The 24,579-nt window shown below is 44.6% G+C and overlaps 1 protein-coding gene across 1 annotated transcript in view; it reads left to right on the top strand.

Annotated features, from left to right (window-relative positions):
* Positions 1 to 16,576, top strand: part of LOC140735973 (protein-glutamine gamma-glutamyltransferase 2-like) — a 78,281-nt gene extending 61,705 nt beyond the window's left edge. The window contains exons 8-13 of the mRNA XM_073061607.1: positions 140 to 243; positions 563 to 805; positions 1,096 to 1,368; positions 3,816 to 3,976; positions 6,399 to 6,532; positions 15,350 to 16,576. Coding sequence (XP_072917708.1) covers positions 140 to 243; positions 563 to 805; positions 1,096 to 1,368; positions 3,816 to 3,976; positions 6,399 to 6,532; positions 15,350 to 15,500 — 1,066 coding nt within the window. The 3' untranslated portion in view covers positions 15,501 to 16,576. The remainder of the gene's footprint in view (positions 1 to 139; positions 244 to 562; positions 806 to 1,095; positions 1,369 to 3,815; positions 3,977 to 6,398; positions 6,533 to 15,349) is intronic.
* Positions 16,577 to 24,579: the final 8,003 nt, after the last annotated feature.

Below are 24,579 nucleotides of genomic sequence, written 5' to 3'. Positions count from 1 at the left end.
TTTCACTTTCTAAAAAAAAAATGTTAATTTAACCATTAAAACTAAGGTGTGGCTGATGGTTACCAACAGATGAACCAAGCACTTATCTGTATTTTTTGCTATTACAAGGTTCACAAGGTAATTTCTTCCTGTGATGCAGGAACTTCCACGTCTGGGTGGAGAGTTGGATGGCACGAAATGACTTAAAGCCAGGTTACAATGGATGGCAGGCTCTGGACCCAACTCCACAGGAGAAGAGTGAAGGTAGTTACTGAAGTAGGATTATAGTTCATTGCATGGGCTATAAATACTGTACACCAGTCAAAAGAAAACTATTAGAAAATAATTCAATTGCAGCATCTTATATCAAAATTAGTTATTTTCAAGTATTTTGTATCTTTTTTTCAAATCATGACTTAATTACTGCTATATTGTGAGAAACTTTTATGCAATTTTATAAATGTATGTAATCTTTCAACAGCTACATATGGCAGTCTGGGCTCCTGTAAGAGACCTGTTGAATTCAAGATGATTTTGAAATTGACTGATTTCTTTTTCTCATTCATCTCTATGTTTGTTCTAGGAATTTACTGCTGTGGGCCTGCTCCAGTCAACGCAATCAAAGAAGGGGTAATGGAGATGAAGTATGATATCCCCTTTGTTTTTGCGGAGGTCAATGGCGATGTGGTAACGTGGAAGAGATGCAGAGATGGCAGAAAAGTAAAGACATCCGTCGAAAGTCAACGTGTGGGGAAATTTGTCAGCACCAAGGGTTGCGGCAATAATGATCGAGAAGACATCACATCCAATTACAAGCATCCTGAAGGTATGCAAGGGAAGCATTTGTAAGAAAATGTACTTCTTAAAATTTCTTATTACTTCATTACCTCGCATGCAGCAGAAAAATCATGCTTTATAGCTGTGGTAGAAAAATGGCAACATATTTCACGACAAACTGCATAGCAGATTGAAAGGTAGTGTATTGTTTTAAATTAAATGTGTGGATTACAAAACAATTCATAGTTTCAAAATTAGCATGTTAGAAAAATTAATAAATAACTTATTATCTGTCTTCTTTTATTCTTTAATCGATGTTTTTTTTTCCAATATATTTAGGCTCTCAAAAAGAAAGAGCAATATTTGCTGAAGCTCAATTCAGACTTCAACTGAAACCTGTACAAGAAGAGAAATTCAATGTACACATAAAAATTGACAATTCAGTAAACCATGGATCTGATATTGATGCTTTTGTGAACATCTCCAATTGCAGTTTAGAGAGAAGGGTTTGTAACCTTCACTTTAATGCTGAAATCCTGAAATATACAGGACAACCTGTGAAACAAGTTATGGCTCTGAGTATGAATGATGTTGTTGTTAAAGGCAATGAAGGTAATGTTATTACTTGTAATATTGCATTATATGTCTGTTCAGTTACTATTTTAGCAAATAATCTGTTTTAAGATTTAGATGTTTATGCCCTGATACCAGAAAGACATTTGAAAACATCAGACTGAAAACCACAGTGATGCAAAAGTTTTCAAACATAGAACATGAAACTGTACAGCAAAGATTCAGGATTCAAAGTACATTTATTATCAAAGAATGTATAAGTTATACAACCTTGAGATTTGTCTGCTTACAAGCAGCCACAAAGCAAGAAACCCAAAAGAACCTCATTTTAAAAGAAGTAAAGACTAACAGCCAACGTGCAGAGAAAGAGAAAAGAACACAGATCTTGCAAACTATAGAAGCATTACAGCGTTCCGAACCAAATTGAGTCCTTAATCCGAATTCCCAGAGTAGGCCCAAAGCCTCAGTCTCAGTTCATCCTATTAGCGGGTCAAATCACCAGGAAGCTCACAGGCATGAAGCACAGTAGCTGGGGAAGTCCTTCTGCCTCAGCGTCATGGAGAGAGGAGTGAATATTGTGGGAGAGCAAGCAAAATCAGCCCGACTCTAGTCTCTGGTCCCAGCACTCTGCCTTTCCGGTTTATCAGGGCCGCCCTTTAAATTACAAAGTACAGGCGCTTTGAACCATGATGTTGTGCCAACCATATAACCTACTACTCCAAGATCAATCTAACCCTTCCCTCTCACCAAGTGTTCAATTTTACTCTCATCCATGTGATGATAACAGACTCAGAAATATCCCTAATGCATCTGCCTCAACTGCCACCACTGGCTGTGTGTTCTATACACTTACCACTCAGTGTATATAAAAAAAAAGCTACTTCTGATATCTCCCCTATAGTTTCCTCCAATCACCTTAAAAGTATGCCCTTTCGTAATAGCCATTGCCACCCTGGGAAAAGTCTCTGGCTGTCCACTGTACCTATGCCTCTTACCACGTCTATCAAATCACCTCCTATTCTCCACGTCTGTGTAGAACACTTCAGGATTTTCGTTAATCCTCCTCACCAAGGCTTTCTCCTTAATCCTACTCGCCAAAGCCTTCTCTTTAATCCTACTTGCCAAGGCCTTCCAGCTGTTTTTGAAGCCCTTTCTTAAGCTTCTTTCAAGCTTCTTTCTGGCTATCTTATAACTCTCAAGAGCCCTGTCAGGATCCTTGGTTCCAAAATCTTAGCTATGCTTCCTTCGTCCCTTTGGATTAAAGTTCCACATCTCTTGTCAAATATAGCTCCATCCTGCCATCCTTTCCCTATGTCAATAGGACAAACTTATCCAGAACTTGACACAAGTGCTAATTAAACAACCTCGACAGTTCTGTTGTACATGTTCCCAATTTAGGCTCCCAAGTTCCTAATTGCATCATAACCAGCCTTTACTCAATTAAATACTTTCTCATACAACCTGCTCCTATCCTTGTCTAAGACTATGCTAAAGTTGCTCACAAATAACTTTTATTCTATTATAAAGACATCAGTGGGAATGATGTTTATTGATTTATGCGTGAAACTGTGACTTGCTAGATTGTTTTTTGTTGTTTGCACCATTCTTTGAAAACATTAGAATATGTTGTAGGTGAAAACCCCCAGGAGATCAGCAGCTTCTGAGATACTCTAACAACCCTGTCTGACACCAACATTGGTCAAAATCACTTAGATTACATTTTCTCCCCATTCTGAGCAACAGCTGAAGCTGCTGAGCACGCCTGCATGCTTTTATGCATTGCAATCTGCCACATGATTGGCTGGATCGAAGGCCCTCCATTGGTTGGGTTGACCCTGGATGTTGTGTCCTAGGTGTATGTGCAATATGAAGAGCAAGCTATGGCCCATGCAGCAGGCTCCCCCTCTCGACGAAGCTGATAAATCCTAAGGAACACCAATGCGGCAGGAGTTGCCAATCAGCATTGAAGTCGGTGTAGGACAGCCTTAGGGACTCCAGATTTTTCCTCAGGGTTTACTCCTGAAGCCTTCCCCATGAGTGGGTATAATCGCAAGGCAGCGGAGGTGTGTGATCAAAGTCTTCCTTCTCCTGGATGAGCTGTCAAGCATGGCTGACAAGCCCCATCTGCCAGGAGCGACTGGTTTTAAGATACCAGCAAACCCACTTTTTCCTGTCAGTAGCAACGGATCCACAGGGCTTAGCAGCTAAGCTACATGGGAAGACCAGGAGCTGGACTTGGTTGTCAGAAGCTATGTGAGACGTTGGGAGCATTTAATAGGTAGAGGGATCTCATTCCCACTACCCCCTCCACCCCTCTCAGCCATGACAACCTTAAGGAAACTTAAGGCTGAATAGATATTTGCATTAATGAGCAGGTGTACAGGTTACCTAATAAAGCAGCCACAGAATGTATATATGTATGAAATGAATATTTTAGATCAAGTGATGTTACTTTCATGACTCCTGTTTAATAATTGTTCTTTCAGTTACAATGGTACCTATCAAAGTGCCTTTCAGAAAGTTTGGGAATTACCTGGAAAATCACCAACTGATCAAGCTGATTGTCCTGGCAGCTGATGCAAGAACAAATGACAATGCGTTGGCAGTGGAAGATGTTACAGTGGTCAAACCTTCTGTCACCGTGAATGTAATAATCTTCAACTATGAACTACAGACACACAAATGAGTCAAACTAATATGGGGATACTTCACCACTGTTGTGCTGAAACAATTAAATTAGTGATCAAATGGCTAACTAAACTCATCTCTTCTGCCAACACAATATTCACATCCCTCCATTTTTTCACATTCATGTGCCTGTCTAGACCTCTCCTAAAACTCTCTAATGTATCTGCATCACATCCTTCCACTTTCTGACCTGGTGCTCTGCTTTCCATCCCCCTAGCAAACTAGTTTAATCCCTCCTGAGTAGCACTAGAGAACCTCCTGACCAGGATATTGGCTCCCCTCCAATTTAGGTGCAGTCTGTCCCTCCTGTATATGCCATTCCTGCAGCAGAAGAGGTTCTTAAGATTCAAGAACCTGAAACTCTGCCCCTTGCACCAGTTCCTCAGTCACTCATCCACCTGTACTATCACCCTATTCATGACCTGACTAGCACATGACACTGGGAGTAATTCTGAGATTAGGACCTTGGAGGCCTGTTCAGCCTGTTTCCTAACTCCCTATACTCTCTGTGCAGGACCTCTTCCCCCTTTCTACCAATCTCATTAGTGCCAAATGCACTCGGCCCCTGGTTGTTCGCACTCCACCTTGAGAATATTCTGCAGCTGCTCTGAAACATTCTGGACCCTAGCCAACACGCCAGCCTGACGTCTCTTTCTTGGCTACAGAATCTCCTATCCATCTCTTTAACCGGTGCTGTTACATTCCCTCTATTTAAAGAAAGAACATTTTTCAACCATTACTTCCCTAGAGAATAAGGCAACATCTGAATTATCGAGGAGCTAAATTGGACTGGTTTCATTAATGAATATGGAAAAATGATTAGGATTTTATAAGGCAGCACTGATATTATAAGGCAGCTCCAGGCACTGAACAAAGCAAAGTGCAGATGCATTTTACGGTGGAATCCAAGGAATTCCTTCTTTATTCCTCTTTCTCTGCTTGGGAGAACTACAGTGGTGAAGCTAATGGAACTGCTACTTCACAGTCCAGTGACTCTGGACCTCTTCTGATCTGAATTGTCTGTGAGGAGTTTTTCCTAAAGACTGCTTGGGTTTCCCTCTGTTTTCCTCAGATTGCTAGGTTAATTGGTCACAATAAATTGCCCCTAATGGATAGAAGTGTGGTAGTATTGGGTGAGGAGAGAAATGGGTATGTGGGTTAATATAAGATTAGTGTAAAAATGGATGTGTATTGTTCAACGCAAACATGAGGAAATCTGCAGATGCTGGAAATTCAAGCAACACACACAAAATGCTGGTGGAACACAACAGGCCAGGCAGCATCTATAGGGAGAAGTACAGTCGACGTTTCAGGCTGAGACCTGAAAGTCTGACGAAGGGTCTCGGCCTGAAATGTCAACTGTACTTCTTCCTATAGATGCTGCCTGGCCTGTTGCGTTCCACCAGCATTTTGTGTGTGCTGTTTATTGTTCAAGTTGGACTATTCTCAGACAGCATCTCCCTCTAACTTTGTGAATTTATTGGCCCTGTTAATACTTCAGCTTCTTTGATGCCCTCCATCTCCATCTTCCAAAGTCAATGGTACGGTTGGAGTTCATCAACATTTCTGTAATCCATTGTACCCACTGTACAGGGGATCAGTCTGTACAGCATCACCAGAGCCCTTTTGGCCTGCCTTACCCACGTCCACCTCCCATGACTGATGCTTATAAATTCTATCTGGCATTTCCCTCTACTTCACAGCTGGCCTGCTCTGAGCTGGCACTCTCCCTGGACACTGCTCTTTAGCTGACAGTCATCCAGCACTGTTGCTCATTCATCCCAATGCACCATCTTCATGCGCTGTCTTCAATCACAGAGCAATGGCTACAATCGTGAGCTTCACCTGCCCCATCCTATGCACTTTTGCTCTTCCCCTTTTTCTCCCAATATTCTTAATTTCTCTTGCTTTGTTCTTTCCCCACTCTCTTCCCTTCTTCTCAAACTCAAAACAATCTGCAATTAGATTGAGTCAGCCTAACAAACTGACAATGTAAAAGGCCTTCATTTTCATTGGAATTCCCACCTGTACTATGCAGCAGCTGAAATTATTTCAAGCTTATGGAACATCCTGGAAGAAGGAAGATTCCAAACCTATTTCTTGTCTCTACTGTTGAAATTGCTGATACCAACTCAAGCTGTATATGGAAGGAAAGCAAGTAGGAGCTCCAGGTCTTCAAATTAATAAGATAATGTTCACCAGTATTGAAGACTAGCAACTGTCCTCTTATTCTTTTAAAATCATTAAGATGAGAAATTGTCTCACTTTAAAGCAGCAAATATTACATTTAGGCCACAGGCATATCAAGTAAATGAATTTGATTGATTCAACAGCCTGGAATTAGGAATAACTATAGCACCTAACAAATTTTGTTTCTTCAGCTACTGGGGAATGCCATTCTGAAGCGTGAGATGACTGCAGAAATTATTTTTCACAATCCACTGTCTGAGCCACTCCTTGATTGCGTCTTCACGATAGAAGGAGTAGGACTGATTGATGGCATGAGAAAGATCAGGTAAGGCGAAGGAGCAAATAAATGACTAACTTTGAACACAAAAATCTCTCTGACATTCCTTTGAATTATGTAGCGTGTTACTGGTATCTTCTCTAAGGCCCGTACAAAGCAAAAAGAGTTTTGCTTGCATGAAATAATTCAGCTTGTTCTGACAAACAGCAGACCCAGAGAACAATGAAGGATAATACCCAATTGTAACACCTGTGGAGAGCCAGTCTTATCACATGTGACTAGTCGCTGTGCTCTTTGAGAAAATCAAATTACATAGTACTACACTAGGTGCTAGTAGGCCATCAGAAGGTACTAGGTAGCAGAAGGAGGCAGTGAATAGAAACCACACACTTCTGGAAATAAGGTTTGTTTATAAGCAGAACTACGTACAGAATATTTACATGAGCAAGAACAATTCAGAATTCCAACATGCTGTTTAGGTTCCAAATCTTAGATATCAAACCAAAACAGATTCCTTTTTAATTAGAATCAGTGAGATTCCTTTACTACTCTATTCTCTCTAACTAATTAGATCTGGTGTTATGCCCTATTTAAAGGTTTACAGACTAAACTTTCCTTTTTGTTTATGCCTAGTTAGTTAGGAAACCAAATATAATTCCTATTCTCAAGTATTACAGTCAACCTCAGTTTCAGTTCCAGGCAGTATATCTACAAGTTTAAATTCAAATTCAAAAATTATATATATGTAACACTTACCCAAAAGGCTGGTATATGTCTAGGGGAACAGGAGATCCAGCCACACACCAACCCCGCCTCCCGTACACGCAGGTGCTGTGAGAATCGAGTTTATGCCTCGCTCCCGCCGACAGTATCAAACCCACAACAAATACCGTTATGAAATCCACTTTAAAGAGTTTACTAAAATTAAAAGAGTATTAGGCAATACAATTTATATATACAAGGAAAAAAACAAAAGGCGCCAACTTATCAAAGTTCAGTCAAGTTAGTGCACTCGTTGGAGCTCAACCATAGAACGATTCGACCCCTCATCGCTTGCCTCCGACTTCAACGTCTTCCACCTCGGACTCCCCGGTGGTCTTCCGAGCGCATGTCCACCTTCCTCGGCTCTCCCTCCCGACTGCCTTCACACCCCAAGCCCGCACAACCCCTCCCCCAAGTTCCCAGCCTCACAAAACATAATAACATTCCCCATTGATTAACAAATGAATACAATTACCATATCAGCCATTCTAAAGCGAAACAACGGCAAGAGAAACATTTAACAGACAAAGAAGCATTCCTACTCGTAACAAACCAAAGAAGCCCTTTTTAGTAACATGCACAGGACATTGTACATTCTCTCCCCACCAGCAAATGTCATGCCCTCATGGCATTACTAGAGTTCCCCAAAGCTTCTTGCAACACACAAAACCCAACCCAGGTGCAGAAAGCAGTGACATAACTACCCAGAGCAGTAGAAATCACACTCGGTTCTCCTGGCACCACATAAGTCAACCGCTCCGGGGGGCGCCTAATCCTCTGAGATCTCCATACCCCTTCTGCCCCACTGGGCTCCCTCTTCACCTGCGAACCCACTGTCTCGGACACCCCAGGTCTACCTGACAGACCCTCACCCCCTTCATCACGGGGGTCCTCCCTCACCTGAGATCTCTCCGGCTCACGCTCGGACTCCACCCTCTCTCCCACCAATGTTGGCTGCCTCTCCATCTGACCCTCAAGACCTTCCCTCCTCTCACCCAATTCAGTATGGGAAGGGCCAGGAGCCTCCTCTCCGGGTACTGGAGCACCAGCGAATGGGAACAGGGGCCACTCATCTGAGTCATCCTCTTCCGAATCGGTAGCCATTTCCGGGCGAGGGACCCGTCCCCGCTCTTCAGCAGCGGACTCTTCCCTTTCTCTGCACCCTCGCAGAGTCCTTGTACTAGGCGTAACCTCCCACTCTGGCTCCGTATCCACCTGCACCGCTTGACCCAGCGGCAGCAGGTGATTCCAATGGAGTACCTTGATAGGCCCTTTCCCATCCTCAGGTTTCACCCGGTAAACTGGCAGGTTCGGCATCTGGCTCTCTATTACATAGGGGCTGGCCGCCCATCGATCTGTCAACTTGTGCTTACCAGGGAGTCCCAAATTCCGTAAAAGGACCCGGTCGCCCGGCAATAATTGAACAAACTTCACCTTTCGATCATACCGCATCTTATTCCTCTGATTTTGTTTGGTAGCCGCCGCCTCGGCCAACTCGTACGCCCGCTGTAACTCCCTCTTCATGTCGGACACATACTTTAGATGGGACTTCCCGGGTAATTCACCCACTTCACCCCCAAAACACAAGTCAATGGGCAACCTCGCTTCCCGCCCAAACATCAGATAATAGGGTGAATATCCTGTAGCATCATTGCGAGTACAATTGTAACAGTGAACCAATTGTCCAATATGACGACTCCACCTGCTTTTCTGCCCTATCTCCAGCGTCCCGAGCATATCCAACAGGGTCCTGTTGAACCTCTCTGGCTGCGGATCTCCCTGTGGGTGATAAGGGGTAGTCCTGGATTTCTCAACCCCAAGCATAGTCAGTAATTCATGGATAAGGCGGCTCTCAAAGTCCCGCCCCTGATCGCTATGGATTCGCCTGGGAAGGCTGAAATGAACAAAATACTTCTCCCATAACACCTTTGCCACTGTCGTCGCCTTCTGATCCTTAGTGGGAAATGTCTGAGCATAGCGAGTGTAATGATCGGTGATGACTAAGACATTCGCGGTGTTGCTGGTGTCAGGCTCAATCGACAGAAAATCCATACATACCAGGTCCAGAGGTCCCGCACTCTGCAAGTGCGACAGTGGAGCCGCCGACGCGGGCAGGGTCTTCCTCCGGATGCAACGACTGCAGCCCCTACAGTATTCTTCAACTTCCCCCCTCATCCGGGGCCAGTAGAACCGATCTTTGAGTAATCCATAGGTCTTTTCCATCCCCAAGTGTCCAGAATCATCATGTAGGGCCTGAAGTACAGCCTGTCGATACTCCTCCGGCAGGACCAGTTGCCAACAGTGGGGTTGGTCCGGAGGCGCCGTTACCCGGTACAAGATTTGGTTTTTTTACTTCAATCGAGACCACTCCTTCAACAACAGGGGCACGAATGGGTGTTTCGCCTTCTCAGCCAACGCCCCATCCCCCCTCTCGACCGCTCTCCACACTGTGCCAATGCCCGGGTCATTTTGCTGAGCAGCTGCCACTTCCCCCGGACTCAGTTCCGGCAACTGTTTAGTCCGCAGTGCGGTCAGGTCACAGTACGCTAGGGGTATGGCGTCGTCAAAAACCCCCAAATGGTCCACGGCTCGTTCCAGCCTCCCTCTTCCCTTGGCCTTCACGGTGATAGCAACCTGACACATCACCTTCACTCCAGGGGCAGGGACACTCTCCCACTCCTCGTCCCTCTCCTGTTCCCCCGGCTCCCGACGAGACAAAGCATCCGCATCGACATTCTTGCTTCCGGGGCGGTACCTCAAGCTGAACTCATACACCGACAAGGCCGCCAGCCACCGATGTCCTGTGGCATCCAGCTTCGCCAAAGTCAAAATATAAGTGAGAGGATTGTTATCCGTTCTCACCTCAAACTTGGCTCCGTACAGGTAATCACCCAGCTTGTCCACCACCGCCCACTTCAGCGCCAGGAACTCCAACTTGTGAGTGGGATAGTTTCTCTCCGATGGCGACAAGCTTCGGCTAACAAAGGCTACCGGCCTCAATGCTTTGCCATGCTCCTGGTACAGAACAGCCCCGAGACCCTCTCGACTGGCATCCGTGTGCAGCACATATGGCTTCTGGGGATCGGCAAAAGCCAACACCGGGGCCTGGGTCAGTGCCCTTTTCAAAGATCGGAACGCCTCTTCACATTGATCATCCCATCTCGAGCCAAAAGGTTCCGCCGGGTTCCAATATCGTCCAGTTTCCTGCCTCTGGTCCCCCGTCCTTTTCTTTCCCACCGGGGGATAGCCACACAACAGCTGAGTCAATGGGTAACACACTTTGGCGTATCCTTTCACAAATCGCCGGTAATACCCACAGAACCCCAAAAATGAGCGCAGAGCGCCCACTTTCTGGGGTCTCGGCCAGGTGGTCATGGCCTCTATCTTGGTTGGATCATTAGCCACTCCCTCTCGCGAAATGATATGGCCAACGTAGCTAACCGACGACTTGCAGAACTGGCATTTGTCCAGGGAAAGCTTCAACCCTTCTTCATTAAGCCGGCCCAACACCTTCAACAGCCTCTCCTCATGTTCCTCCAAAGTCGATCCAAACACTATCAAATCGTCCAGGTACACCGGCACCTCTAACAGATTCATATCCCCCACAGTTCTCTCCATGAGCCTCTGGAAGGTGGCTGGGCCTCCCGATATGGCTTGGGGCATTTGTTCGAACTGAAAGAACCCCAGCGGGCAGATAAAAGCGGTCTTCTCTTTATCTCCCGCACTCATCGGGATCTGGTAATACCCACTTCTTAAATCCAGCACGCTGAACCACTTCGCACCGCTCAGGCAGGCCAACGCATCCTCGACTCTTGGGACAGTATATTGATCAGGGACAGTTCGCCGATTCAACGTCCTGTAGTCAACACACATGCGCACTCTCCCATTCTTCTTCCGTGCCACCACTATTGGGGACGCATAAGGACTTCGGGACTCAGCTATGATTCCGGCCTCCTTCAACTTGCACAAGTGCTGCCGCATGTCCTCAACATCTGCCGGGGCCAGCCGCCGGGATCTCTCTCAGAACGGGGTGTCCTCCGTCACCCGGATGGTGTGGCGAGTGCTTTTGGAGCAGCCAACATTAAACTCGCCCCGAGAAAAAACAGCTTCCATCTTCAGCATCTTCTCCACTAGCCTGTGTTTCCACTCTGGCGACACAGGGGAATCCCCGAAGTTAAAGACTTCAGCGGTCAGCTCCCTTCGATGCTCCGATCCCTCCCCGTTAGGGGTCCTCACTGGTGCGCTAGTCATTACCGTCACCGGGAACAGATGTGCCAGCGGCATTCCCCTCTTAAAGGTGATTTCTCTTGCCGTGGTGTTCCTGACACTTATAGCTATACGCCTCACATGTACCACCCCTGGTCTCTGCACTTCGGGCCTCACCAGCGCCCCCGCCGGAAATCGTGTCTCCCCTTCAAGATTGTCCGGGGCGTCTACTAACAGGGCTTCGCCCGTCGGCACTCCTGGGAATCTGGGGGTCCCCATCACTAGTGCTACCTCCCCGGGTCGGATCACCTTGGGCCTCGCCTGTGTACACCACACTGTCCCTCGTTTACACTCCGGGTCCAGTCCTAGGGAGGCAACCCCTTCTTCGAACACTGCTCGAAACACTGGACGCACCGAGAGGGTCTCCAGAAAGTCTTCCCCCGCTTTCTCCTTACAAGTTCCCAGGAGCCGTCGCACAACGGGGGAATTAGTCCCCACCAGGAGGGCAGCACCACCGGTTTCCACCGGGTCAGGACACACCAACACCAACGTCTCAATAGCTTCGGACACTCCCACATCGCCCTCTGAGAACTCCAATCTCACCGATAGGTACCCATCGTACGGGTAGTCACCCTCGCTCACACCCCAAATCTGCAGGGCGTCAAATGGGGTTACGGGCAAATGCTTTAGATATTGGTTGTAGAAAGACCGGTACAATAAGGTCACCTGCGATCCCGTATCCTGAACGGCTTTTGCGTAAACTCCCTCTATCCATAGACCCACACTGGCACGGGGTCCTACCAGCCCATCTGGAATAGAGGCGTGGGCACCTGGTGGTCCCCTGGCTGATCTCTGGGAACGTGTTCCTCCAGAGGCTCCAGTCCGTTCCCTCACTGAGCCTCTCCTAAGTTTCCCGACACCTCCCCCTTCTTAGTCGCAGGGGGGCTTGTCCTCCGCGGAACTCCTTGTCTCTCACAATCCCACCTAAAGTGTCCCTCCTCTCCACAGCTATAGCACACCCTCGGCCACCCACAGACCCACCTGAAATGCCCCTCTTTCCCACAGTTAAAGCACACGCTGCCTGCCGCCCCTCCTCTCCCAGGACGACTCCCGCTCCCAACCCACTGCACTGGTCGCCCCTGAGAGTGGGTACCTCCCCTGTCCCTCCCCTCCAGAGGGGGTTTTCTACCCCCCCGGTGGGGTGTCATTCCTCCACCCAGCCACCACTTCCTGTATCGCTAAGGATCGCTCCCATAGGCCCGCGCCCCTTTTCCGCCCCAACGCTCTCTCTTCCTCCCGCACCTCTCTAATCAGTTGCCCGAACGATGGAGGGGGGCCTTTCCTATAAGCCTGCCGGATAGTCCACGCCACCTTGTCCTCCTCCAGAGAGCCACTGAATAACTGACTCATCCTCACGCTAGCCACGTCAGGTGCCTTCACTACCCCCCGGCGCCGCAGCCCCGAGAGCATCCCCTCCATCCTAAATATGTACTCGGAGAGCTTTTCCCCTCTCCATTGTTCCAGGCGTTGGAGCTCTGCTAAAAGCAGCCAGGGTTCCCCTGACAACCCAAATGCTCCCTCCAAAACTTCTATACATTCCTCCACTGAGGCCCCAGACTTTTCAGCTTTCAACTCCCGGACTGTTTTGGCTGCTAAACCCCTCAAACTTCCCACCAATCGCTGCCTCTTCTCCTCCTCCGAGCCTGGCCACTCCTCTAACATCAAGGACGTATGCTCGATCCAGGTCTCATAGTCCACCTCCCCGTCCGGAGTAGGCTTGGCTCCAGAGAACACCCCCAGCTTCAGCCGTGGCCTCTCGGCCACTCCCACCAGGGAGTTAAGTGCGGCTGCCAGCTCCGAGGCTTCCCCCTCTACCTGGGGGGCGGGGCCTAGTCACGACTCCCTCCTCCCTCACCTCTCTGGGGTTTTCCTCTAGCTCTAGCTCCTCCTCCGATGTCTCCTCAGCCTCATCCTTGGAGAAGGGGTGGAGCCCCCACAGCCCCTCCTCCCCCGGTACACTGACCATCGCCGGCAGTTCCAACGTCCTGACGTCAGCACTCGTACTAACCAACACCCAGCTAGACTCCACCATTTTACCACACCGTCCAGCTACCAATTCTACCTGCCCCATACCGTTCACCAAACTTAACCCCCGCACTATCGCGTCTCCCGAAACTCGAAAATCCACTCCGCTCACTACGCATGCGTACTGTACTGGTACACCTTCAAATTTGCACCAGCGAACAATCTTATTTCTGTCCATCTCTGCTCTGCTGCCTGCGCGATTCCACAGCCCCCTGACAATCCAATCCCAGGCGAGCACCCCACAAATGTAACACTTACTCAAAAGGCTGGTATATGTCTAGGGGAAAAGGAGATCCAGCCACACACCAACCCCGCCTCCCATACACGCAGGTGCTGTGAGAATCGAGTTTATGCCTTGCTCCCGCCAACAGTATCAAACCCACAACAAATACCGTTATGAAATATACTTTAAAGAGTTTACTAAAATTAAAAGAGTATTAGGCAATACAATAGATATACAAGGGAAAAAACAAAAGGCGCCAACTTATCAAAGTTCAGTCAAGTTAGTGCACTCGTTGGAGCTCAACCATAGAATGATTCGACCCCTTGTCGCTTGCCTCCGACTTCAACGTCTTCCACCCCGGACTCCCCGGTGGTCTTCCGAGCGCATGTCCACCTTCCTCGGCTCTCCCTCCCGACTGCCTTCACACCCCAAGCCCGCACAACCCCTCCCCCAAGTTCCCAGCCTCACAAAACACAATAACATTCCCCATTGATTAACAAATGAATACAATTACCATATCAGCCATTCTAAAGCGAAACAACTGCGAGAGAAACATTTAACAGACAAAGAAGCATTCCTACTCGTAACAAACCAAAGAAGCCCTTTTGAGTAACATACATAGGACATTGTACATATACACAGTTTAACTCCTTTCATGATAATTCTCCAACATCACAACTTTTAAACAAATTAAATCTCATTCAGTAACTTATCAAAGTCATTGCAAAAATAATCAGTTCTTGCAGAAAATCAAATTCAGATTCTTCGAATGAAAATAAACTTATACATCCAGCCGTATTAAATCCTCTGTGTCATTACACATTTTGTTCCCACGCTCATTCTTCATCTTGGGTGGCTCGCCATCTTGTCTCTTCGTTCTTTGGATGAAATAGTTGATCATCCACGGAAAGGCAGTTCACAAACTTATACCAAAATTTGACCAAATCTCTTGGTAACTTTTTCAGAACTAATTCCCAACTACACAGTAGGGATCTTGGACACTTGTCTCTGTCGATATTGTCTCGTTATAGCTGCTGCGTGTTATAGCCGTAGCTTCAATAGATCTTTATCACTATTGTCTCTCCTCCAGGGGTTTCACCCTGAGGGTTACAAGTTAGTAGGGTAAAGATACTCACCACTAATTGCACTCTTAACAGTTCATGCCTTCAGCTTCTAATTGTTGCTGTGTTTCTCTCTTCGTCTGCCCTGCGTCAGCCATGCCTCGTTCCCGCATAGCGCTTTATTTTCAAATTCTTCCTTTTTTAATCAGTAAACCTTGTTTTCATCTGGAGATAAGAGGCAGAAGCTAAAATTGGCACATCTTCTCTTCTTTTCATGATACTCATTATAATCTGTCTCTTCACCAGGCCTTTGACCAGCTGCCTAGGTATATTGCAATATCTTCATTTTAGTGTACAGGCCCTGCTGACAAATGGTTTGGGGTATTGAAAAATGAATGCCAGTTTTGTTGCTGAGAATTCTGCAACTCAATACAGGCTTTGCAACAGACTGATTTTAATTACTTTTAAAAGCCCTGAAATTATTCTGTGAGTGTTTCTTTTAACTAGTTTCTGCCTTTGCATTTCCAGGGTGCCAGAGATAAAGGCAAACCAATCAATTAGATCTGTATGTCAGTTCATCCCCAGTAAAGCAGGACTACGGAAATTAATGGTGGATTTTGACTGCAACAGGATTAAGGATGTAAAAGGATTCAAGAATATCACTGTCCAATGTTTTTAAGTTAAACTGAATAATGGATACATAACTCCCTATGTTTATTAACAATAGTTGCATTGTAATCTGCTTCAAACAAATTTAATCAAAATGTTCTAAACTCTGTTGTGAACTTGTGTTTTATATTTAAGTATACGTTAGGATAGCCATCGTTGATGTGAAATGGGTCCCCACTGTATCTGATTTCTATGAAAAATGTCCAACTACCAGAAGGCGATTATATCTTGTTCACTGAAAACTACGCATTTTGCTGTTTGAGTTGGTCAGTTCCCAATGCTTCTTTTGGAATTCTATGCTAAACTGGAGAAAAATAAATCACAGTATTCTGTTCTGGGACTAGGGCAACTTGGCTAACACCCAAGCACAATAAAGAGCAATTTAGTATGTATTCCTGTTTTGTGCTTAATGCAGAACAATAGAAATAAATGAAACAGGAGTATTTTTTATGTCTTCACAGCAATATGGTGGGCTAAGCATTGCCCAGTTTTCCATCTGTTAATCAAATATCTACTACAAAATTAACCACAGTTTCTTGAGACCAATGACTTTGCAAAGCCTATGATACATGAGCAGCATCAGGACACAGTATTTACATCTGTTATTTGCCGTTATTATTGTACAGATGGGGCTCAATTTTCAGCAAACCTTAAGCCTCTGAAAGGTTTTGATTTTGTCATGTTTTTTGATCTCACTTCCCAGACTTGAGTTGCACAATCAAATAAATGATTCCAAAGCACTTGACACCATAGGTTTCATAACATAAAATTCTTTAAAAGAAATTTGCAATGTGTACATTTTGCTCCAGAAACATTAGTTTATATGTTTGGAAGTAACTTCTCAGACTTGAGTTGCACAATCAAATAAATGATTACAAAGCACTCAGCACCATGTGTTACATAACATAATGTTGTTTAAAAGAAGTTCACACATGCAGTAGTAGTGTTTTTGAAGCAAGTGGCAATCCACTGGAAACACTGATTTAGTTAATGTGGTGTTTTTGTTATACATGTGCATCTAACTTCTCACACTAAAGTTGGAAGAGCAAATAAATGATTCATAAACAATCAGAACCATGAGTTACATAAAATGAAGTTGTTTAACATAATTTTACACATAATGTTTTTGAAGAAAGTGCAAGTGACATTCTGCTCTGGAAACACCAATTTAATTAATTTGGCGAGCAAACACAAGGAAATCTGCAGATGCTAGAAATTCAAACAACACGCACAAAACACTGGTGGAACACAGCAGGCCAGGTAGCACCCATAAGAAGAAGCACTGTCAATGTTTCGGGCTGAGGCCCTTTGTCAGGACTAACTGAAAGGAAAGATAGTAAGAGATTTGAAAGTAGTGGGGGGAGGGGGAAATGCAAAATGATAGGAGAAGACTGGAGGGGGTGGGGTGAAGCTAAGAGCTGGAAAGGTGATTGGCGAAAGTGAAACAGAGCTGGAGAAGGGAAAGGATCATGGAATGGGAGGCCTCCGGAGAAAGAAAGGGGGAGGGGGAAGCACCAGAGGGAGATGGAGAACAGGCAAACAACTAAATATGTAAGGGATGGGGTAAGAAGGATAGGAGGGGCATTAACGGAAGTTAGAGAAGTCAATGTTCATGCCATCAGGTTGGAGGCTACCCAGCTGGTATATAAAGTGTTGTTCCTCCAACCTGAGTTTGGATTCATTTTGACAGTAGAGGAGGCCATGGATGTCACTGACTCTTAAGGGTTCCTTTACCTTAAGCTTCCTAATCAAACCTGGGTCATTACATAATACCCAAGCCAGAATTGCCATTTCCCTGGTGAGCTCAAATACAAGCTGCTCTAAAAAGCCGCCTTACAGTTGTCTACAAATTCCCTCTCTTGGGATTCAATACCAATCTGATTTTCACTATCTACCTACATTTTGAAAATTGCCCTTTATACATGCCTTTTCTATCTCCCATTGTAATTTGTATCCCATATCCTGGCTACTGTTCGGAGTACTGGCTACTGCCTACAAGGTATCTACATATTCCAATCCCATGTCAACTCTATCTAAGAATTTGATTTCAGTTTTTATGAACAGAGCCACCTTAGCCCTTCTGCCTACCTTCCAATCCTTCTGATATAATGTGTATCCTTGGATGTTAAGCTCAGAACCACAATCTTATTTCAGCCATGACTCAGCAATGCCCATAACATCCTACCTGCTAATCTCTAACTACGCTATAAGGTCTTCTAGCTTATTACATATACTGTGTTGTTTCAAATATAACACCTTCAGTCCTGTATTCATTGACCTTTTTGATTTTGGCCCCTGTTGCACTTTAACTCATCCCACTGACTCCAATTTTGCCCCATCATCTGCCTGTCCTTCCTCACAGTCTCACTACATGCTGCATTTAGCTGTATACCAACTAACCCCATCCATAGCTCTATCATGCAGGTTCCCATCCCCCTGTCAAATTAGTTTAAACCCTCTCCAACAGCTCTAGCAAACCTGTCTACAAAGATATTGGTCCCTTCAGATTCAGGAGTAACCCATCCTTTTTGTACAGGTTTTTACCTTCCCTAGAAGAGATCCCAGAAATCTGCACCAGTTCTTCAACCATGCATTCATCTGCCACACTGTACTATTCCTACCCTCACTGGCATGTGCACAGGCAGAAATCCAGGGATTACTACCCTGGAGGTCCTGCTTTTCAGCTTTCTGTCTAACTCCCAATATTCTCTCTTCAAGATGTCCTCCCATTTCCTATCTGTGTCATTGGTACCAATATATTCCACAACTTCAGAAATTGTTGATTCCAATCCAGGACATCCCTGAGCCTGACAACATTACCATCTGGGTGTCTTTCAGGTTCATGGAATCTGCTGTCTCCTCCTCTAACAATCAAATCCCCTATCATTCCTCTTCTCCCCGGCCCCCCACTTCCCTTCTGAGCCACAGAGACAGATGCAGAGCTAGAGATCAGGTCACAGCAGTTTCCACTGCTAGGTCGTCTCTCTCCACCCCCCACCACCATCATTATCCAACACGGTATATTCCTTTCCCTTTACACTGTCTTTAAGGAGCAGCAGGTCGGCTCACTTAGTGCAGATGTAGTTATCAGGGGGGCTGGAGGTCTCCCAGTGTTCCTACATCTTATGCAAGGATAATACCACCAACTCTGGGCTCATTCTCAGTGGACTAGCTATGTACTAACAGAAAGGAAACTTACTAGAAACTTGCTTAGGACCTCCAGGTGTGCTTCCACAGCCTGTTGAGCTGACCACTGTAATACTGTCCACTCACACAATGACTGCTCCTGCTACAGTCACTCCACTTACATCTCTCTTCTTCTTAAGTCCCCGATAGATCATTATGATTACAATGTGTCGCTGTGGTGATTTTGTTGCACATTTGGATCAAACTTCCCAGATGTGAGTTGCGCAATCAAATAAATGGTTCAAATCACTCAAGACCATGAGCTAAAATAAGTTTATTTGTATAAAGACTGAGGCGTAGTATTTTTGAAGGAAGCACCAAAGTATGTATTTTGCTCAGCAATCTCTGATTTTGTTGTACATTTGGATTTAACTTATCAGACCTGAGTTAAACAATCAAATAAATTATTCCAAAGAACTCAGAACAACGAGTTACATAAAATAAAGGAAGTTCATACAGTGTGTTTGGAGATAGTGCATTTCCTCTTGAAATGCTGACTTAGTTAATGTGATTATTTATTTATTTAGTGACACACCACAGAATAGGCCATTCCAGCCCTTCATGCTGCACTGCCCAACAATCTCTGATAACTCCCAATTTAACCCTAGCCTAATCATGGGACAACTTACAATGACCAATTAACCTACCCAGTACATCTTTGGACTGTAGGAGAAAATTCAACACCTGGGGAAGACCATGTATTCTGCAAGGAGGATGAACTGACTCCTTACAAAGGAGACGGGGATTAAACACTGAACTCCGAAGCCCTGAGCTGTAATGGCATTGTGTGAGCTGCTATGCTTCTGTGGCACCCAGTTTTGTTATACATTTGGATGTAACTTTTCAAACTATAGTTGGACAATCAAAAACATTATTCTGGTGTACTCAGGACCATGAATAAAATTAAATAAAGTTGGTTAAAGCTGTTTATACATAGTGTTTTTGAAGAAGATGACAACTTATGCATTTTGATCTGGAAACACTGATTTTACATGTTGATCTAACTTCTCAAACTAAAGCTGGACAACCAAGCAAATGATTCCAAAGCACTCAGGACAATGTGCTACATTAAATAATGTTGTTTAAAAAATGTTTATGCATAGCATTTTTGACAAAAATGGCAATATATGTCTTTTGATCTGGAAACGGTGATTTCATAATATGATTTTATATACAGTAACTTCTCAGACTTGACTTGTACAATCAAGTAAATGATTCCAAAGCTCTCACCACAATGAATGACACAAAATGTGCTTTTTTTAGTTAAAGCATAGTGTTTCTGAAGAAAGTGATAATGTATGCATTCTGCTCAGGAATCTCTGATTTCATTACGGTAGTTTTTTTTGCTATTGTGTTGTTGTTCGTCCTTCGGAGTCGAAGACGACCACAACTTCTGTCAGGTGGAGGGTTTGTGACTGTGGGTCTGGGGGTGACTGGTGAGGCCAATCCGGGCCCTGAAAGCTCGCCCACATGTGGGACACATGAGGGTAGGTGCTGCAGTGGAAGTGGAGGTAGCTCGAGCCTTGCGCGCAGTGCATTTCCTCTGAGCCTCTGCGGTGCGTCTGATTTCTGCTGCATACGCTCCTTTAGTGGTCCTGCTCCACCAGATTGGGCGGTCCAGAGCAAGCGATTCCCAGCTACTGGGATTGATGTTTTTTGTTATACATTGAAATCGAACCTCTCAGATCTGAGTTAAACAATCAAATAAATTATTCCAAAAATACTCAGGACCATGAGTTACATAAAATAAAGTTCTTCAAAAGAAGTTGTACACATTGCTTGTGATGTAGTGTTTTTGCCATACGTTTAGATCTAACTTCTCAAACTAAAGATGGCCATTCAATTAATAGACTCCACCACATCCTTAAACTCGAATTACATAAAATAACATTGTTTAAACAAATTAACATGTAGTGTTTTTGACGACAGTCCATAGCACCATACACACAATGGAATATTCTTCAAAAAAAAACATTATGTTCGAACATCTCTGAAACAACTTCATAAAACTAATTATTCTCAGAGCTTTGGAATCATTTATTTGATCATGCGACTTCCGCCTGAGAAATTAGATTCAAGTGTAACACATTAAGTCAGTGTTTCCAGAGCAAAACGCATATACCGCCACTTTCTTCAACAATGTTTTGTGTGATCCATTAAACAATATAATTGCATGTCACTCATGGTCCTGAGTGCTTTGGAATCCCTTATTTGATTGTACAACTCAAGTTTCATAACTTAGATCCAAATATGTAACAGAAATATCACAATAACTAAATCAGTGTTTCCAGAGCAAAATACATACATTGCCACTTCAAAAACACTGTGTGAACTTCTTCTTAAAAGTTTTATTTGATGTAACTCACTGTCCTGAGTGCTTAGGAATAATTTACTTGGTAGTCCCGAGATCACTACCTTTGTGATCCTGCTTCTCAACTTCCTTCCTAACTCCCTGTAGTCTGTTTTCTGGACCTCCTCCCTTTTCCTACCTATGTCATTGGTACCAATATGTACCACAACCTCTGACTCTTCACCTTCCCACTTCAGGATATCGTGGACGCAATCAGAACCATCCCGAACCCTGACACCTGGGAGGAAAACTACCGTCCACATTTCTTTCCTGCATCCACAGAATTGCCTGTCTGACCCCCTAACTATAGAGTTCCCTAACACTGCTGCTATCTTCCTTTCCCTTCCTTTCTGAGCCTCAGGGCCAAACTTTGTGCCAGGGGCGTGGCCACTGTTGCTTCCCCCAGGTAGGCCATCCCCCCCCAATAGTATTCAAACAGGAGTACTTATTGTTAAGGCGGGCAGCCACAGGGGTACTCTCTAGTATCTGACTCCTGCCCTTCCCTCTCCTGACTATTACCCACTTACCCGTCTCCTGAGACCCCGGTGTGACTACTAGCCTAGAGCTCATCTCTCTCACCTCCTCACTTTATTTGGACTGCGTTGGATTTCTGCGTACTGCGATTATTTAAAAGGTACTCCAAATTAGTGCTTATCGCAGGGTTCTTTTGTCTTGTGGTGTTGCTTGATGAAGCAACCGATGTTCTGTTGGAATTCCTATGAATAAACCCTAGATTCTGTCTCTATATGGGAGTTTGTTGTTCCTCCACACCTGGGTTCAATCATCTGTAAAACACACACCGTGACAGTCACCTCTTTGTAAGGATTTAAAGTCATAGAGCCATAGAAAAGTACAGCAAATAAACAGTTCCTTCAGCACATCTTATCCTAGTGGAACCATTTTAAATGCCTACTCCCATCAGCTTGTACTGGACCATAGCCCTCCATCCGTGTACCCATCCAAACTTCTGCTGAACGTTGAAATTGAGCTTGCATGCACCACTTGTGCTGGCAGCTTGTTCCACACTCTCATGACCTCTGAGTGAAGAAGTTTCCCCTCATGTTCCCCTTAAATTTCTCACCTTTCACCCTTAACACATGACCTCTGGTGGTAGTCCCACCCAAACTCAGTGGAAAAAGCTTGTTCGCATTTATACTATCTAACCCCTCATAATTTTGTATAACTATTAAATCTCCTCTCAATCTTCTATGTTCCAAGGAATAAAGTTCTAACCTATTCAATCTTCATGGACCCTATGCAGAATACAGAGGAGGAGGTGTTTACTGTCCTGAGGCAAATCAGGCTGCAAAATCCCCAGTGCCTGACGAGGTGTTCCCTTAGACCTGACAGGAGGCAAGGGCAGAAATTGCCACGGCCCTAGCAGAGATATTTAAATCATTCTTAGTAACAGGAGAGGTACCAGGGGGCTGGAGGATAGCTAATGTTGTTCTGCTGTTTAAGAAAGGATCTAAACATAAATTAGGAAATTATAGGCCGGTGAGTCTGACATCAGTAGTGGGAAAGTTATTGTAAGGTATTCTAAGAGACCAGTTAGATAAGTATTTGGATGGACGTGGACTGATTAAGGATCGTCAGCATGGCTTCATGTGTGGTAGGTCATGTCTAATCAATCTTATAGAGTTTTTTGAGGAAATTACCAAGAAAGTTGATGAAGATAAGACAGTGGATATTGTCTATATGGACTTTAGCAAGTCATTTGACAAGATCTCACGTGGGAGGACCTTGATCAAGAAAGTTCAGTCACTCGGAATTGAAGATAAACTGGATTAGATATTGGCTTTGTGGGAGAAGCCAGACAGTGGGAGTAAATGGTTGCCTCTCTGACTGGAGTTCTGTGACTAGTGGAGTGCTGCAGGGATTGGTGCTGGGTCCATTGTTGTTTGTCATCTATATCAATAAACTGGAAGAAAATATGGTTAACTTGATCAGCAAATTTGTGGATATCACCAAGAATACAGGACAGTGGAGAGCAAGGCAGACTATCAGAGCTTGGATCTGGATCAGCATGAAAAATGGCAGAATGGAATTTAATGCGGACAAGTGTGAGATGTTGGACTTCAGCAGGGCCAACCCAGGTAGGTCTTACATAGTGACCAGTAGGGAACTGAAGAGTGTGGTAGAACAAAAATATCTAGGAATACAGGTCTGTTACAAGAGTTAGATGATCAGACAGGCACAAAGAGATCTGTATTTACTGACAAGTACCTTTATTATCTCAATGGAAGTACACATGAACTTACACAACCAATACTTGTGTGCACACCTTCTTGAACAGTCAACAAACAGAAAAGATATTACCATTTAAAAAGGAGTTTTTGCTGCTGGCCACATGTTCCTTGGAGTCCTGATTCAAATCTCCAAGTGTCCGTGGGACACCTCACATCTGCAATAGCTACCACTGCCAGCACACTTGAAGTGTCTGCTTTTATATCCATTTCTTACTAATTCAAATGTTGCATTCCAGTGTCATTGGCTGTAGGTCATGTGTCTGAACCTTAACACCTTTTTACTGGCTCTGCTCCAGGCTAGCATCCACTTCTTGCCCTCTTCCCAGCAAGTGAAAATTGGTCATTTATAGCTCTTTGTTCTCAATCTGCAAATAGCTTGAATCACGCAGACCAGACACAGACAAACATTCACAAACCTGCATTTTATATTCAACCAAAGAACTTCTCACAAACAACTTCTATTTGGAAATGATTCCTAGTTCAGCAGGTTACCTGAGGCACGATTGTGCTTTTTTTTAAAACACTGACTCACAAAATGGAGAATAGAATCTCTTCATTAACTGGCAGCCTCCATTTTCTCCATCACAGCAAGAACAAAGATAATTGGTCTGTCTGCTTCCATTGACTTAGATTCATTCAAATTCACTGATTTTCAGACTGTAGTTCTCTCTGGCCAACAGGTCCATAACTCATTGAAATTGGCGTCACAGGTAGATAGGGTCATAAAGAAAGCTTTAGGCACATTGGCCTTCATAAATCAAAGAATTGAGTACAGGAGATGGTATGTTATGTTCAAGTTGTATAAAATATTGGTGAGGACTAATTTGGAATATTGTGGACAATTCTGGTCACCTGCCTACAGGAAGGTTGTAAATAAGATTGAAAGAGTACAGAGAAAATTTACAAGGATTTTACTGGATCTGGAGGACTTGAGATGAGCGAAGGTTGAATAGGTAAGGATTTTATTCCTCAGAACATAGAAGATCGAGAGGAGATTTGAAAGAAGTATACAAAATTATGAGGGGTATAGATAGGGTAAATGCAAGCAGACTTTTTGCACTGAGGTGGGGTGGGACTACCACTAGAGATAATGAATTAAGGATGAAAGGTGAAATGTTTGAGGGGAACATGAGGAGAAACCTATTCATTCAGAGGGTCATGAAAGAGTGGAATGAGCTGCCAGAACAAGTGGTGCATGGAAGATCGATTTCAACGTTTAAGCAAAGTTTGGATAGGTACATGGATGGTAAGGATACAGAGGAGTATGGTCCCGGTGCAGGTTGATAGGAGCAGGCAGTTTAAAT

The sequence above is a fragment of the Hemitrygon akajei genome, chromosome 11 (genome assembly GCF_048418815.1).
Source record: "Hemitrygon akajei chromosome 11, sHemAka1.3, whole genome shotgun sequence".
In the NCBI taxonomy this organism is placed as follows: Eukaryota; Metazoa; Chordata; class Chondrichthyes; order Myliobatiformes; family Dasyatidae; genus Hemitrygon; species Hemitrygon akajei.
This window is presented reverse-complemented; position numbering and strand designations above follow the sequence as displayed.